The following is an 18,058-nucleotide window of genomic DNA, read 5'->3' as shown; positions in this document are numbered from 1 at the left end:
TCTATCCAGAGGTGCTGCCTGTCCTGCTGAGTTATGCCAGCATTTGTGTATTATTGATAATGAAACATTGCTTGTCTTGTTTGGTATGGATTGTAAGTATCGTGTGGATAATAATGTTAATGGCTTGCTTTGTAATGCTTTCAGGTCCTTCCACCTCCAGCTGGTTATGTCCCAATTCGAACACCTGCTCGTAAACTGACTGCAACTCCAACACCACTTGGAGGCCTAACTGGTTTCCACATGCAGTCTGAAGAACGTTCAGCAAAGAACATGAATGATCAGCCCTCTGGTAATCTTCCATTCCTGAAGCCAGATGACATCCAGTACTTTGATAAATTGTTGGTAAGTATAGTTAAGAATGTTATAATTCCCAGTAAAATGTTGTAATTTACATGGAAGGTAGATCAGGCTGTGAGGCAGAAGTACAGAGTGTTGACAAATAAATTACATTAACAGTGTTCAGGCTGCATCAATAGTAAAGTAATTTACTTCCAAATATATTTGGCATTGTCTCTGTATGAACATTTAAAATTCTTAATTATGTTAAAAGTGTTCTTTCACATTCTAAAATACAGTAACATAATTTGGTATGATCTCATGACAGTTTTGTATCATTTGTCATACGCAGGACACCATTGCAGTTAATCTAGGTAAAATATTGGTCACTGGTTTGTAAAAAAGGTAAAGTTTATGTCTAGTCCATAAGGAGGAACAGCTGAAGTGTGAAAGCAAATAAATATGGAGACACTTCTATCTCCATATTTATTTGCACAAAGCAATGTTTTTTAATGATGGGGATATTTACCCAGCTGTGATTTTTTTAAACCTAACCAAATAATGTAATTTTTGCATCCAGTACAGATGTACTTTTGTTTTGGTTAAATGATTTCTTTCAAAAATTACATGAGGATGCCATGCAAACAACTGTTTTATGAAGGAAGTTTCAGTGTTGCAGTGCCTAACGGGGTTGTTTTCTTATTGGTACTCACCAGGTTGAAGTTGATGAATCTACCCTGAGTCCAGAAGAGCAAAAAGAAAGAAAGATAATGAAGTTGCTTTTGAAGATAAAGAATGGCACTCCTCCAATGAGGAAGGTAGGTTTATTATTATTATTTTTTTTTCGGAGAGCTGTAACTGGTTATGTAATTCTGGAAATAATGTATCTTTAAATTATTTTCTTACTTCCGTCTTCAAGGCTGCTTTACGTCAAATAACTGATAAAGCCAGAGAATTTGGAGCTGGTCCCCTGTTCAATCAAATTCTTCCACTGCTGATGTCCCCGACGCTTGAAGACCAAGAGCGCCACTTGCTGGTTAAAGTTATTGACCGAATCCTCTACAAGTTAGACGATTTAGTCCGCCCATACGTCCACAAGGTACGTTTGAGTTGTGGGGTGAATTTTTGACATATGCAGTTTAAGGTATACATAAGTTATCATTTGTTTATAAAACATTTGTCCTACGCAACAGCGGTAAGGCTGTGTTTTGTTTGCCCCATCCTAATTACACTGAGATCGTGTTTGTACCACTATGATAAAATATAACCAAGCTGTGGTGCTCTGCAATGATCTTTTAAACAATCTTGGATTGTTACCCAGCAGAGAGAACAGGCTTTGATGTCTCCAAGTCAAGATTGACTGCTGAAGTAATTATTTTGTGGTCATTTCTTATTCTTAGAGATAGAAATTGCAAGACTGCTGGATCCTATTAATACTAACAATGTATCCTGTTGTGCTACTGCTGGACATTGAACCATACATAGCACACCCACAAAGTTGGATATCATATATTTAGCCTGATCGTTGCAGCATTGGTTGTACGAGCCTGACTATTCCACCCCGCATTTTCCGTGCTTTTATAATGACAGGAAACCTTTGAAGTGAGCTGTACGTCAGAGCCACGATTGCCTTGTTCTGATCGTCACGGTGGTGGTTTAGTGTTGGTTAACTTTGTCTGTCTTGGCTTCCTGGATGTTTATGGTGGGTAACTTGATAATGGATTAACTAGTGTTTCAAAAACAAATGATTCAGTTTATCAACTTTGTTCAGTAGGAGAAACAAAATTAAAGTTGCATGACATTTTTAGTGCATTCATTTTCTGGAATGTGAGAAATACTGGCAGTATTGTCTATTCTCAATTGCCCTTGAGAAGCCATCTTCAAACGCTGGGATCTTTCTGGTGAAGGTACTTGCGCAATGCTGTTAGTAATTCCAGAAATTAAGATCCAACAACAATGAAGGACTGGCAAGATAATTCCAAGTCAAAACAATGTGATTTGGAAGCAACATGCAGCTTATGCCATCCCCATGTGGCTGAAGCCCTTGCCCTCTGTGATGGAGGCTTTGGATTTAGGAGCTATTGTCCATGTTGTGATAGTGAGGGATATGTATTTATACGTTGCTTTATTAACCAAAATGCTGACTTTTTTTAAACAGATTCTTGTGGTTATTGAGCCATTGCTGATTGATGAAGACTATTATGCAAGAGTGGAAGGCAGAGAAATCATCTCTAACTTAGCAAAGGTTTGAATACAGTCCATTTAAAAACATTATTGAACCCAAAATAAAATTCTATGCAGAAAATTGATTTGCCTGTCCATAAGACGGGGGGGGAAAGAGCACTCAACTAACTGTATATTGGACTGACATTTTGTTTGTGTTCTGTATTGTTAGGCTGCAGGTCTTGCCACCATGATTTCTACTATGCGTCCTGATATTGATAACATGGATGAATATGTAAGAAACACAACAGCTCGAGCCTTTGCCGTTGTTGCTTCTGCTCTGGGTATTCCATCACTGTTGCCCTTCCTTAAAGCTGTGTGTAAAAGCAAGAAATCATGGCAAGCTCGGCACACAGGAATCAAAATTGTGCAGCAGATTGCCATCCTTATGGGTTGTGCCATCTTGCCTCATTTGAGAAGCTTGGTTGAGATTATTGAACACGGTACGTATTGATGACATAAATGGGTTCGTAACATAATCTGTAACAAAGAAATTTAAGTTTTAAGTGGTGATTTTAGTTTAGATATCTGAAGTTGAATGAATGCATAATTCGTTCGTATGAAATGTATATTTTTCCCCCACAGGTCTGGTTGATGAGCAGCAGAAAGTACGAACCATCAGTGCTCTGGCTATTGCTGCCTTGGCTGAAGCTGCAACTCCATATGGTATTGAGTCATTTGACTCTGTTCTGAAACCATTGTGGAAAGGTATTCGACAGCACAGAGGCAAAGTAAGAATTACTTCATGAGCATAATTTTGTAGATCTTTGTGATTTTGACAATTGTCAGTAAGCAAATAATCATACAGTGCCATTACATAACCTATGAAAGAACTTAAAATAATCAATCTGGTTCAATGTTTTTAGAATCTGATTTTCTTTTACATTATGTTAAAAATACTGAGAATAGATGTTGCACATATAAATGTGCTAAGCCTGCCTTTTTGTTCCAGGCCCATGGTCGTGTCCCCAACTATTTCACCGCTACACTGACAACTGCTTCGGGACTGCCTCCTGCTCCTGTGCAGAATTCATGGGCTTCAGTTGCCACCACTAACTTCCACCCTGACCTCAAATTTTCCTGGGCTATCTCTGGCACCTCTTTCCCCTTTGTCTCCATCACATGAGACAGTCTATCAACTGATGTCTACTGCAAACCTGCCGACCCCCACAGTTATCTGGACTACACTTCCTTCCACCTTGCCTGTGCAGAGACACTGTCCCCCACTCGCAATTCTGCCGTCTCCTTCGCATCTGGGCTCACACCGTCTCTAGCCAACAATGGGCTTATCAGGGAATCCCCTTGTCTGTTGATGTTTTTATTTTCTCCCTCCCCTCCTACCCATAGCTACAATTGGTCGGAAGAAGGGTCCCAACACCAAATGTCTTTTCCATATTCATATTCTCCAGAGATGCTGCCTGATAGCTGAAATTACTCCAGCATTTTGTGTTTATCTTTGGTATAAACCAGCATCTGTAGTTCCTTTTTATTACATTTCACTATGATTAGTTGATTCAGCCCTTCAGATATATTGGCCATCATTTATATATTTCTCCCTTGAAATGTAAAATCATTTGTTCTTCACATTGTGCTTTCTCCTTCGGTAGTCAAGTCAAGTCATATTAATTTATATAGCTCATTTAAAAAAACAACTCTCGTTGGCCAAAGTGCTTTACATTTGTTATAAGAATAGCATAAACAAACAAACTACATACATATATACATATAGCCCTCGCTCAGTGGACATCAGGAAAGGCTTGGAAGTATAGATTAGATTTTAGTCTTGACCTAAAGGAGTCGATGGAGGGGGCAGTTCTGATGGGAGGGGGGATGCTGTTCCACAGTCTAGGAGCTGCAACCGCAAAGGTGCGATTGCCCCTAAGCTTATGCCTAGACCGCGGTAGTGTGCAACCGTGGAGAATTCCAGTTCCAACCAATGTTTGCCTTTTTTTTTTTAAAGCAGGATGTGTGAATACTTGACTATTAGTTTCCAACACTTAATATTAACCTGGTGTGTTCTAGGGTTTGGCTGCCTTTTTAAAGGCTATTGGTTACCTGATTCCCCTTATGGATGCTGAGTATGCTAACTACTATACACGTGAAGTGATGTTGATCCTTATCCGAGAGTTTCAGTCTCCTGATGAAGAAATGAAGAAAATTGTGCTCAAGGTAAGTTTATAACCATTGTATGGTGATATTTTATTTGATGAACAACTTAAGCATAACTAAACATTGGGTTTGTTAAATTTTTACATCTAGATGTTATCTTTTACTCATGCCTGACATTCTGAATTGAATTGATGCATATCACTAATGAGAAACATTTTCAGGACAATAGGTGCAGGAGTAGCCTGCACCTTCGAGCCAGCACCAGGACTGTGAGACTGGAGAAGGGTCATGGGTTTAATTGGATAGATCTTTCAAAGGTCGGGTCATATGATGTGAATGGCCTCAGAGTTTTGTATGATTCATTTGATGATTTAAATGTTTGTAAAGAACATTTTGGAACAACTTGTCGTGAACATATTTGTGTTGGGTAAAATGTGTTTTATCAATACTATAGTTTTGTGCTTTGAGTTCATTGACATGAAAAAGTCAAATCAATTTCTGGCATTAGTGTTCTATGACTTGCATGGTTGGAAAACTAAAAGATGATACATTGCCACTGATTTTAGAAACATAGAAACATAGAAATTAGGTGCAGGAGTAGGCCATTCGGCCCTTCGAGCCTGCACCGCCATTCAATATGATCATGGCTGATCATCCAACTCAGTATCCCGTACCTGCCTTCTCTCCATACCCCCTGATCCCCTTAGCCACAAGGGCCACATCTAACTCCCTCTTAAATATAGCCAATGAACTGGCCTCAACTACCCTCTGTGGCAGAGAGTTCCAGAGATTCACCACTCTCTGCGTGAAAAAAGTTCTTCTCATCTCGGTTTTAAAGGATTTCCCCTTTATCCTTAAGCTGTGACCCCTTGTCCTGGACTTCCCCAACATCGGGAACAATCTTCCTGCATCTAGCCTGTCCAACCCCTTAAGAATTTTGTAAGTTTCTATAAGATCCCCTCTCAATCTTCTAAATTCTAGAGAGTATAAACCAAGTCTATCCAGTCTTTCTTCATAAGACAGTCCTGACATCCCAGGAATCAGTCTGGTGAACCGTCTCTGCACTCCCTCTATGGCAATAATGTCCTTCCTCAGATTTGGAGACCAAAACTGTACGCAATGCTCCAGGTGTGGTCTCACCAAGACCCTGTACAACTGCAGTAGAACCTCTCTGCTCCTATACTCAAATCCTTTTGCAATGAAAGCTAACATACCATTCGCTTTCTTTACTGCCTGCTGCACCTGCATGCCTACCTTCAATGACTGGTGTACCATGACACCCAGGTCTCGCTGCATCTCCCCCTTTCCCAATCGGCCACCATTTAGATAATAGTCTGCTTTCCTGTTTTTGCCACCAAAATGGATAACCTCACATTTATCCACATTATACTGCATCTGCCAAACATTTGCCCACTCACCCAGCCTATCCAAGTCACCCTGCAGTCTCCTAGCATCCTCCTCACAGCTAACACTGCCCCCCAGCTTAGTGTCATCCGCAAACTTGGAGATATTGCCTTCAATTCCCTCATCCAGATCATTAATATATATTGTAAATAGCTGGGGTCCCAGTACTGAGCCTTGGGGTACCCCACTAGTCACTGCCTGCCATTGTGAAAAGGACCCGTTTACTCCTACTCTTTGCTTCCTGTTTGCCAGTCAGTTCTCTATCCACATCAATACTGAACCCCCAATGCCTTGTGCTTTAAGTTTGTATACTAATCTCTTATGTGGGACCTTGTCGAAAGCCTTCTGGAAGTCCAGATACACCACATCCACTGGTTCTCCCCTATCCACGCTACTAGTTACATCCTCGAAAAATTCTATAAGATTCGTCAGACATGATTTACCTTTCGTAAATCCATGCTGACTTTGGCCAATGATTTCACCACTTTCCAAATGTGCTGCTATCCCATCTTTAATAACTGACTCTAGCAGTTTCCCCACTACCGATGTTAGACTAACTGGTCTGTAATTCCCCATTTTCTCTCTCCCACCCTTCTTAAAAAGTGGGGTTACGTTTGCTACCCGCCAATCTTCAGGAACTACTCCAAAATATTTTAAAATATTTTGGTATAAGCAAAGTCCCAAGTGCTACATTTTTCCTAATATGCTTTGTTAATATGGTGCTGACATGGCTGCTTATTTAGTAAATGAGTTTTACTGTTATAAGTAGTCTGTAAACCAAGAACACATACAAGATCTAACCTCTGATTATTCCTTTAATTAAGAAATAAGTTTAAGTCTCTAATATTCCATTAATTAAACCCCATTTAACCACTCGCGGCGCGCAAGCTCCTGGTAATTATATCCATTGCTTGTAGGTGGTGAAACAATGTTGTGGAACGGATGGTGTGGAAGCCAACTACATCAAAACTGAAATCCTTCCTCCATTCTTCAAGCACTTTTGGCAACATCGAATGGCTTTGGACAGGAGAAACTACAGACAGGTAAAAAAAAACACAGTTTTGTGCAGGTATTCAAAGGACATTAGGATAACATATGCCTGGCTATTAAAAATAGGAACATTGATGAATAAAAAAGGCAGAATTAAAATTGCAGTTAAGTGCATGGACTCCAGGGAAATAGGTATCATACATAACACAAGGAAAAAGTATTCTTAAAAGACACAGAAAATCAATCAATTTAAGTTGAGGTAAAAATGAGTAGATTATTCAGGCACATGAAAGGAAAGTCAGGATGGGGTCAATACCTGTTAGGGATGGACATTGACATCAAACAGGTAAAAATAATCGCTACTTTTGTCCAAGCATATTAGATGTCTACTGTCATAGATTCAAGCATATTGGCTTTGGAGGAGATCATTAAGATCTTGGAAGGTATATTTATAAAAATGTCGCATTGTATCCATTGGCATTTTATTTATTTGTAAGTTGGCATACTTTTTTTCAGGAAAGTTGCATTTGGCACTATTTAAAGGTAGAGGGTCACGGTTGTTTTTGTTTTCCGGAGGAAAGAAATTGGGCAGGTTTGCAGTCAATTGATTTCCTGGAAAGATTACAGTAGACATTAAAATTCAATGTAACTGGACAGTACATTGTCACATTTCTAATTTTCATATCATTCAAAAGAACAGCAGCTAAGGTGAAGTCCAGAAACAATCTCCTCAGTAAGCTTGCTGGCTCAAAGTGGGGAGCAGCAGCCCCCACACTGCGCATTTCAGCACTAGCCCTTGCATTTTCTTCAGCCGAATATTGTGCCCCTGTTTGGTCCAGGTCATCCCACACACACCATGTGGACACCCAATTGAACTCAACAATGAGGATCATCACAGGAACAATCCGCTCAACACCACTCCCCTGGCTCCCTGTCCTATACAACATAGCCCCTCCACACATCCGGCGAGTAGTCCTCACTCAAAGGATGCTCCAAAAGACCAAAAACTCCCCTCACCTGCCAATTCACATGGATATCTTCAACCCACCCACTGCTCGACTTCCATCTAGACGACCAATTTGGAAGAACCCACCACCAGCTGATTTCACCATCCAATCAGCTTGGAAAAAGGAATGGGAGTCCAAGGACGTCCCAAATAAACATCTGGTGTCAGACCCCACCCTGGCACCAATCACCCAAGGAAGCAGTGGACGACGCTGAATAGATTCAGGACTGGACATGGCCCCTGCTTGGCCAGCCTTCACAAATGGGGCAGCAGTCCAACCCCACGGTGTGCTTGTGGAGAGCAGCAAACAATGCAACACATCATTGAAGCATGCCCTCAACAAAGACTCAAAGGAGGACTTGTCACCCTTCATACAGCAAATCAAGAGGTAACTGCTTGGCTAAAGGACTTTGCATTCGCTAAATAAATTCATATACAGAGTTTGACCAAGTGATGCTGTTCTTAGTCCAGTTGGAAGACTGATTTGTCACTTTTTAGTTTACCCAGTTTTTTAATATACTTTTGAAATGATCTTCCAGGAATCAGCTGCTACCACCACTTGTTGAAGATTTCACCTGAGGTAACAGAAGTAAAGCTTTAGATACTTGTGATTACATTTTTATATTTCTGGTCTTGACAGCTGGTAGATACCACCGTGGAGCTTGCAAATAAGGTCGGAGCAGCAGAAATTATCTCCAGGATTGTTGATGACTTAAAAGATGAAGCTGAGCAATACAGAAAAATGGTGATGGAAACCATTGAAAAGATCATGGGTAACTTGGGAGCTGCAGATATTGATCACAAATTAGAAGAACAGCTCATTGATGGCATATTGTATGCATTCCAGGAACAGACAACAGAGGTGTGTTTTATGTATACATTCAACTGTCTTCAAATTTTAAAAGTAATGTTACTGACAACTTAATGTATTTCAAGCAACAATGCAAATCCTTACGAGCTGACTGTTTACTTTCTGCTGCACTTCGGGTTCTTCAATTGTATTTGTTTTTTTCCTACTGTTAAAATGGGATAAATGACCAGCATGAATTTTAAACTGTTTTAACAATTATATATACTCTTTTGTGCTTTGTTTCCTTTCATACATTAATATTAATTGATTTTTCTCAATAGGATTCTGTAATGTTGAATGGTTTTGGTACAGTGGTAAATGCATTGGGTAAGCGTGTAAAGCCCTATTTACCACAAATTTGTGGAACGGTATTGTGGCGCCTGAACAATAAATCCGCCAAAGTTCGACAGCAAGCTGCAGATCTAATCTCTCGGATTGCAGTTGTCATGAAGACCTGTCAAGAGGTATGTATACTTTTCAGAGCATATTAGATATTCTTAGCTACTACAATGAATTTAGTTTTCAATGTATTCTGCTGTCTAAATCATGTGATCTAATATATACAAACCTTTTATTTGTAGGAAAAACTGATGGGCCACTTGGGTGTGGTTCTATATGAATACCTGGGTGAAGAGTATCCGGAAGTTTTGGGTAGTATTTTGGGAGCGCTAAAAGCCATTGTAAATGTTATAGGTATGTTTATCATTTAATCTCAGAATGTTTATTTTCAATTAATCTGAAGAAATATTTGCAAAGAACTTCACAAACTGTTCTGCATTTTAATATACAGGTATGCATAAAATGACTCCACCCATTAAGGACTTGCTTCCACGACTTACTCCAATTCTGAAGAACAGGCATGAAAAGGTTCAGGAGAACTGCATTGACCTGGTTGGGCGAATTGCAGATAGGTAATTAGCTGAGTAACTGTCCGACTACATAAACATGTTGTTTTCTTTAGGTAGACAAAAATGCTGGAGAAACTCAGCGGGTGAGGCAGCATCTATGTAGCGAAGGAAATGGGCAGCATTTCGGGCCAAAACCCTTCTTCAGACCGTTGTTTTCTTTAGTCTTGAGAAATTAGCAACCAACATTTTTGGTATTTGAACAAATGTGACTTGTAGAAAATGAGGATGTAATATCGATACTGTAACTGGAGGGAATTTAAATCTAGAAAATTAGCAAATTCCTGTTTACTAGGATTTGAAAGGTTGATGTGTAGAAATGGAGTGAAAACTAATTTAAGATTGCTTGTTTTGATACTGATCAACAATTATATGGAAGGCACAAAATGCTGGAGTAACTCAGCGGGTGAGGCAGCATCTCTGGAGAGAAGGAATGGGCGACGTTTCGGGTTGAGACCCTTATTCAGACTGATGTCGGGAGGGGCGGGACAAAGATAGAATGTAGTCTGAGACAGTAAGACTAGTGGGAGAACAGAGATGGGGAGAGTAAGCAAGGGCTATCTGAAGTCAATGTTCATACCGCTGGGGTGTAAACCATCCAAGTGAAATATAAGGTGGTTATCAAATGACCCAGTCATACTCACGAACATGGTACAACAGTATTTATTGAAAAGCGCTAATTTGCGCTGGGCTTCACTCTGACAATGGAGGAGGCCCAGGACAGAAATGTCAGATTGGAAATGGGAGGGAGATTTGAGGTGCTGAGCCACTGGGAAGACGTTAAGACGGACTGAGCGGAGGTATTCGGTGAAACGACCGCCGAGCCTGCACTTGGTCTCGCCGATGTAGAGAAGATTATATGGCGATGTTTGCTAATGTTTCTGAATGTCTTATCTTTTATTTAGGGGCGCAGAGTATGTATCAGCTCGTGAATGGATGAGAATCTGCTTTGAATTGTTAGAACTTTTGAAGGCGCACAAAAAAGCCATCAGAAGAGCAACAGTAAACACTTTTGGCTACATTGCAAAGGCTATTGGGTACGTTTTGTGAGAGTCAGTTATTTGATTTTGATTTGATTTTGATTCAATTTATTGTCATTGCACTTTTCAAAATGGTTTAGCCTGCAGTCATAACATAGAATAATTATCAAACACTCAACACAGCTTAAAGTCCCAAAGTCTCTTCCCTCCTTGCTCTCCCTCTGCGCTGAGGCAATCCAAGCCTCCGATGTTGTGACCCCGCCGGGTGATGGTAAGTAAGTCCCGCAGCTGAATCCGTGCTCCGCAAACGGGCCGATTCAAACTCCGCGGTCCATGGCGGTTGAAGCTGCCGAAGCTGCCGCCCTCCAGTCCAGCGGACGCAGCTGTAGTCAAAGATCCTATAGGATCTTTGGCTGTAGTTGCGGGAGCTCCGGAAAAACAGGTCACCACCTGTGACCTCCGTAAAAACAGGTCACCACCTGTGACCTGCGAGCTCCCGATGATGTCGTCCACTGGCCCGCGGCCAAACCTCCAAAGTCGGGTCGGAAGTTGGGTCGCACCGCAACCACAGCCCCGAAGTCGGCCAGCCTCGCGTTGGTAAGTCCTGGCTCTGCCTCCGCAGCCTCGAGGTCGGTCGCAGTTGGAGGCCGCCTGCTCCGCGATAGGCCTCAGCGCAGATGGACACGGAGACGGGGGATACGGCAGGAAAGGTCGCATCCCCCCCCGAAGGAAGAGTCAAAAACCATGTTACACCCACCCCCCACACATACACAACTAAATAAACCGATATAAACTGTAAAAACGGGACAAGGGAAAACAAAAAACAGAAAAGACAAACGGACTGCAGGCAAGCTGCAGCTGCAAGGCAGCGCTGCCACTTCCAATGGCAACAAGAGATTAACATAGGTTATGGAAACAATAGTCTCGGTTGTTGATGGTTTAGTTTTGGTTTATTGTATTTGTGGCAAATTTCATTTATTGGTATACTTGTAACTGCAAAAGGTGTAAAGTTGAATGATGTACCGAGAGGAAATGTCAGATTCCTTATTAAATTAAAGTAAAATCAAAAGTAAATTTGCTAATTTTCCCATTAAGTTGAATTGCATGCAAAAAAAGTCTTTATTGCACAATTAAAATATTTAATAATGTATACAAGATAAAAAACACATTTCAGATAGGAATTTAATTCGGATTTTAATTTGTTTTTCTTTCTTTTCAGTCCACATGATGTACTGGCCACGCTGTTGAATAACTTGAAGGTTCAAGAGCGTCAGAACAGGGTCTGTACCACAGTAGCTATTGCTATTGTGGCAGAAACATGTTCCCCATTCACGGTGCTTCCTGCGTTGATGAATGAGTATAGAGTTCCTGAGCTGAATGTGCAAAATGGTGTGCTTAAATCTCTTTCATTCTTATTTGAGTATATAGGCGAAATGGGAAAAGATTATATTTATGCAGTTACACCATTGCTTGAAGATGCTTTAATGGACAGGTGAGTTTAATTTTAAATTCTGACAACTGGTATGTTAACATTTTACTTTCCATGTTTTTGATGTGGAATACATTTCAAAATTAAGTAATAGAGATCTCTATTTGTTTACTTGTATTTTGGGTAGTAAATATAAACCTCAAATGTAGTTTAATGTAAGTTTTTAAGTAATCCCACTAATCTGTTAATGATCAATCCTAATATTTTGATTGGACTCGAGAGGCTGCAGGCCATACCAGGCCTAGGCACTACATTATCTGAGTGGGTGGAGGATTTTGTCTAGATTATAGGAAGGGCTGGACCAACAGTTGACAAAAAATCGGTGGTGGACCTGTACCAAAAAGATTTTTAAAGTATTATTTTTATTATTGAATTTATTAATATTAAAAACATTTCTGAGGTTGGAATGCACAAATCACGGGATAACATTGCCTCCCTCTCTTGAGGGAATACTTCTCTATCAAATATGTCACTTTTGAATAAGATATTAAATTTGCAGCAGATCCCATGAAACCTTTTCAGAAAAGTCAGAAGGATCATTAGTATCCTAGTCAATATTTCTTTGTCAGCATTAGTTTATCTGGATATGTTTGCTGTATGGAGTAAATAAAATGAAAGTAAAGCTAAGTGCCCCATTGATTTCATTGGGAGAAAACATTGATACATTGGTGGTAAGCAAACATGTTCCATCTAACTATGTTTAATAGTCCAATAATCATTTTCAAGAAATGCTGTTAAAATATTGTCTTGAAACATTTGTGAAATATTTGCTAAGGCAACATTTTTTGCTTTTAATTAAATATCATAAAACTGTACCAAGCTATTATTTCAAAAACAAAACAGTATTTTAGACATAAAACATTTATTTAATTCCTTATATTACTCAAATGCTCTGACACCAATGAAGTACAGGTAATTCAGTAATAACATGGGTTTTTATGGTGTAAATTGGATATATTTGTATTGTATGGAGAATTGATTATAACACCATCTATTGAGCACCAGAGAGCCCCCTTTCCCCCACTGACACAACTGTTTTAATAGTGTGATTTTTCTATAACGAGGTTTCTTAGGAATGCAACTGTGGCAGAATTTCCTGTAGAATCTGGGCCATTGTTATTTCAGGAAAATGCAGAGCAAGGATAATCTCAAACTCCTTGTCAGTTACTTTAATTTCCCATTGATAATTTCATAAGTGTTGGGTTCGATGTGTTCGTATGCCTTTTACCTCTAACATTTAGATTACCGGCACAACTGCCTTAGCCTTAAAAGAGAGCTTTTTCTGTTTCACTTCTACATGACTGTCTTGTTTCGTAATAGTCTGGCAGCACTAATAATCTTCTTGACAAAATTCTGTCTGAGACAAATATAAGAGCTTCACTTTAGTCAAATGCTGACCTCTGTTTGCTTCCTTCCTCTTCAAGCTCAACTTGTACATTACCAGAGCTACTTAACTCTTGTAGCCATTTATAGTCTGGTGCAGGCTGCTTTTCCATTTCAAAGACATCTGGGGGGGGGGGGGGATTAAATGGTTGTGTTAATCTAAATAACAAAAGTAATTATGGGAAAACCTTGCAGTTCTTTATTTACTGTATCTGTGGTTTGCTTTACAAGAATCTTGATTTTGAAATATTCATTTTAACAAATATTATGTTGCTCAGTAATACAAAACTTGCAATAACAGGTTAATGTGTTTTTTGTCTTCTCTACTTTAGAGACCTGGTTCATAGACAGACAGCTAGTGCAGTTGTGCAGCACATGTCCCTGGGAGTATATGGATTTGGCTGTGAAGATGCTCTAAATCACTTGCTAAATTATGTATGGCCAAATGTGTTTGAGACATCACCACACGTTATCCAGGCAGTAATGGGGGCATTAGAGGGTCTAAGGGTTGCATTAGGACCTTGCAGAATGCTACAATATTGTTTACAGGTAAGTTCAAATCACTTTCCTGTCATATATTTGGATTAGATTAGTTTTGGGTACAAAATTGTCAGCCTACTACTTTCACAAGATATGTAATAACTTAACTTTTGCAAGCATCTTTATCCTAACACACTTTTGGAAATGTCCTTGCATGTCATCTCCGATGTTATCAAGAAGGTGCATGAGTGACTAAGGTACGAGCTTTTTACCCCCTTCCTGGGGAAGGAGCTTGATTTTCTCACAGTAACACATTTTATCCTTGGTGCAAACGAATGTCCTACTACTTTTAAGAAATTGCAGTCCCACAACCGAATACTGGTGAAGACTTACAAAGCATATTAGAGTAATTGTTTTCCTGGTTTTCTACATGGTTTCCCAGGGTATGACCAATTTTATGGAATTGAAGGTTAATAAACTACACGCTTAGACCATTCACTTTGCCAATCTGATTTAATTCATCAGTTCTGTATGTTACACTTTTATAGCACAATAATTTAAACATTTCAATCCGTTCATTTAGTTTTTTACTAGTATTAATGGACGGAGGAAAGCATATTCCTGTAGTCATTTTGTCTTTAAACATTTTTTTAATGGTTTCTCACTATTGAAATACTCATTGACCCATCAGCAACATAGTAAACGTTTACCTTTCTTCTTTTTGAAAGGGCTTGTTCCACCCAGCCCGAAAAGTACGTGATGTATACTGGAAGATCTACAACTCGATATACATTGGTTCACAGGATGCCCTAATTGCACATTACCCAAGGATCTTTAATGATGACAAAAATACACATGTCCGCTATGAACTGGACTACATCTTGTAAAGCAAGTTATTCTTTGCATTGTCTTTGTTGCCTGCTATCTTGCTGCATTGTAATTGCCCTTGGCTACCCAATCTTATGCTGTGCTACAGATGTGACGTGATGACGGTCTGAAATAAAAAACATTGATCATCTAATAAAAAACATTGATCATCTTGTTGGAACGGATTGTAAAAGTAGTAAGTGAATAGGGCTAGTAGTACAATTTTATTTTTAATGGGACTTAAAAGCTGTAAATTTTATCCCATTACTTGTTGTTAAATAGCTAAATCTTATCGTGACCAGCAAGATGATGAACATTCAATTCACAGTTCATTTGGATTTGTCTTTATTGAGATTTAGATTTCATTCCTTGTGTTGACAGGTTGTTTCTTAAAAAAATAAACATAAAAAGTCTAAGTCCAGTTTATATTTCTCAAGTTATTTTTGAGGTGCTTTGAAGAAAGTTTTAAGATAACTGTTTTTCAGTCAAAGGAACACATTACCTTCATTAATTTGTAGGACAATTAAATTTCCCCAATTACCTTTGAGTGACTGAGTGTACTTTTTCTACTTTTGCTAAATATAGTGATCAACTTTGCATGATCTTTTCTATTGTTTGTGACAAACATCTTCAGGGATAACTTTGAGGATTATTACTTGTACCAGGACTGACTTGATGCTGAATAAGCGCAGGCAAAGATCCCTGGACTGAAGTGAGAAATCTATCATTAAATTGACAAGTTGAATTAATTCATTAGCTTCTGAGATCCATGGCACCACAAATTGTAAAATGCTCGTATATCCCTGTGAAACAATGCATCCTAGTCTACCTTTTATTGGAAAAATCATGTCGCTGTTAATGAAAAGGAGAAAACATACCATGATTGCTCATCCATGGAGCTAAAATGTGGGACAACATATAACTACTAACAATAGAAAACTCGCCAAAATATCAAAAGCTCTCTTTTGTGCCAGATATTTTGGGATCAATTGTCTTTAGTGGGTTTTACTGAATTAAGTTAACAGTGACATTTAGAATTGCGTAATTCCTCCAAATATGCGGAGGTGGGTTTATGACATTGTTTTGCTGCCATTAAATCTCTTTAGCATATGTTGTAAATACGCTACATTCTCTCTTGTAATATTTATAAAACCTTTAAAGCTAAAGCTACTGCAGTACGAATTTTGGGATTAATGTTATGATCAGCTTTATCTCCCACTCTGACATTTTGACTGAAATTAATTTTGGAAACTTGTGAATCCAGCCAACATAATAAACACGTCACTCGTTGGTTATGTGGTCAGCTTCACATATGATTTCGTATTCCACAACTGGTAGGCTTGTACTTTGGTTTAAATAATTCACTGCAGGCATACTTGGTGTTGTAATAAATATGTCTCTCTTTAAGATGCCTCCTGGTGCTTTTTAAAAAAATTAGATTAAGTATTGTAGAGGTCTTTATTAAAACGTGGAAACAATTTTTTGAAAATATATAAATGCAGATTTTATCAGCACTTATGCACTTGCAGGTATGTTACAATTACTCTTCCGTTTTATACGAGTAAGCTATTTAATTATTTTCTGTTGTATCTTTTACATTTCCCAATGTATGGAGTCCCTTAAGAATTATCCTGCCCTATATATTGCTAGTTTTCATTTGAATAATGTGTGTTTGAGCTACTCGTGCCTTTTCCCTGCATTTGTGCCCATACTCTTTCAATTGAAGTAGGAATTTTGACTGACTTTGCCCATTGGGTTGAGATGGCAATTAATTATACTGTTTTACCATCACCACCCAAATGGATGTTTATTGTGGTAAAGGTTGATTTCTAGTTTTGATTGAGATGGGTGAGTGATGCTGCTTTTGGTGCAGTCAGCTCCTTAAATATTCGGTGTAGATTTTACAGTTAAATCTTCATATTTTAATTAAAGTTCATGCTACAACTCAAAACCAATATAATTAATTTGCTTAATATTGCTGAGAAAAAATAATATTGTCAGTGGTAGCCCCAGGATATTGTTTGATGAGGTACTTGACGAATATAATACCATTGCCTGTCTGGGATAGGTAAATAGACTCGTGGGTTGTTGTTTTGATGGTGTGAGTGTTACTTGGCACTTAGTAACATTCCTGAATACACTCATAAGTGTAGCTGCACATCAGCATGGGCTGCTTTAGCTGTAGAAATTAATATTCTACAATTGTTAATTATCCTCCCCACTTCTGACTTCAAGATGGAAATAAAGTTATCGATTAATCATCTGAAGATAGCTGGGCTTGGAACCACTGTCATCTTCATTTGTGTGAACCATGATATCAACCATTTGTTTTTAAGTTGATGCCCATTGGCTTCTGCTTTCAGGGCTCCTTGATGTCATACTTGAATTGTCTTGCTATTAGGGTAATTATTCTCACATTATCTCTACGGTTTCTCTTGGGGCAATAGTTGGACCCAGATGGTGATGAAATTAGGATATTAATTAAACCAAAATTGGCATTGCTGTACAGGTTATTGGTGAGTGTTGCTTGATAGCACTGGAAAGCCTTTCATATGTTGGGTGATTTATAGTATATTATGTGGACAGTAAGTGGCTAAATTGGATTTATCCTTTTTTGTTAACAGAACATAACTGGGCAATGTTATAACAAAATTGCACCAACATAACGAGAGACGATTGTAATATGTTTGGCTATGACATTACAGGTTTATGGTGATGTACTTTGCTGTTGCTTCTGCTTGTTTACAATATCTTGTGGATGACCAGTTTTGAGTTGCCAAATTTGTTCTGAGTCTCTTGTACCATAATTGAATTGCTGGCAATGTAATTGAGGATGTGTTCAGTCTGAGTAAAGAACTTGGCCTCTACAAAGACTGTACCGTTGAGATTTTCATAGCTGTTATGGGCAATGGCAGATTGGTGAAGGTGTGGTGAAATGGGTTTATTCCATCTGTATTTATTCAGTACCTGTCACAAACATTTAATGCTTTGCTTCTTGACCTATTACCAATCAGCTTTGCTTTTCCTAATTATCTAGACACCTTTAAAATATCACATCTCCCCTCAACCTCTTCTGTTACAAGATAATCTAACCTC

General features: G+C 38.8%; 1 protein-coding gene across 2 annotated transcripts in view; it reads left to right on the top strand.

The window, feature by feature from the left end:
* sf3b1 (splicing factor 3b, subunit 1) overlaps positions 1-16,369 on the top strand; it is a 65,654-nt gene extending 49,285 nt beyond the window's left edge. For both annotated transcript variants that reach the window (XM_055637808.1, XM_055637809.1), the window contains 16 exons: positions 145-342; positions 993-1,094; positions 1,196-1,375; positions 2,435-2,521; positions 2,672-2,942; positions 3,085-3,230; positions 4,522-4,668; positions 6,930-7,055; positions 8,649-8,870; positions 9,140-9,322; positions 9,440-9,551; positions 9,649-9,769; positions 10,669-10,800; positions 11,963-12,235; positions 13,948-14,164; positions 14,824-16,369. In XM_055637808.1, coding sequence (XP_055493783.1) covers positions 145-342; positions 993-1,094; positions 1,196-1,375; positions 2,435-2,521; positions 2,672-2,942; positions 3,085-3,230; positions 4,522-4,668; positions 6,930-7,055; positions 8,649-8,870; positions 9,140-9,322; positions 9,440-9,551; positions 9,649-9,769; positions 10,669-10,800; positions 11,963-12,235; positions 13,948-14,164; positions 14,824-14,982 — 2,676 coding nt within the window. In that variant the 3' untranslated portion in view covers positions 14,983-16,369. The remainder of the gene's footprint in view (positions 1-144; positions 343-992; positions 1,095-1,195; positions 1,376-2,434; positions 2,522-2,671; positions 2,943-3,084; positions 3,231-4,521; positions 4,669-6,929; positions 7,056-8,648; positions 8,871-9,139; positions 9,323-9,439; positions 9,552-9,648; positions 9,770-10,668; positions 10,801-11,962; positions 12,236-13,947; positions 14,165-14,823) is intronic.
* The last annotated feature ends 1,689 nt before the right edge of the window (positions 16,370-18,058 follow it).

Source organism: Leucoraja erinacea, chromosome 7 (assembly GCF_028641065.1).
Source record: "Leucoraja erinacea ecotype New England chromosome 7, Leri_hhj_1, whole genome shotgun sequence".
Lineage (NCBI taxonomy): Eukaryota > Metazoa > Chordata > Chondrichthyes > Rajiformes > Rajidae > Leucoraja > Leucoraja erinaceus.
This window is presented reverse-complemented; position numbering and strand designations above follow the sequence as displayed.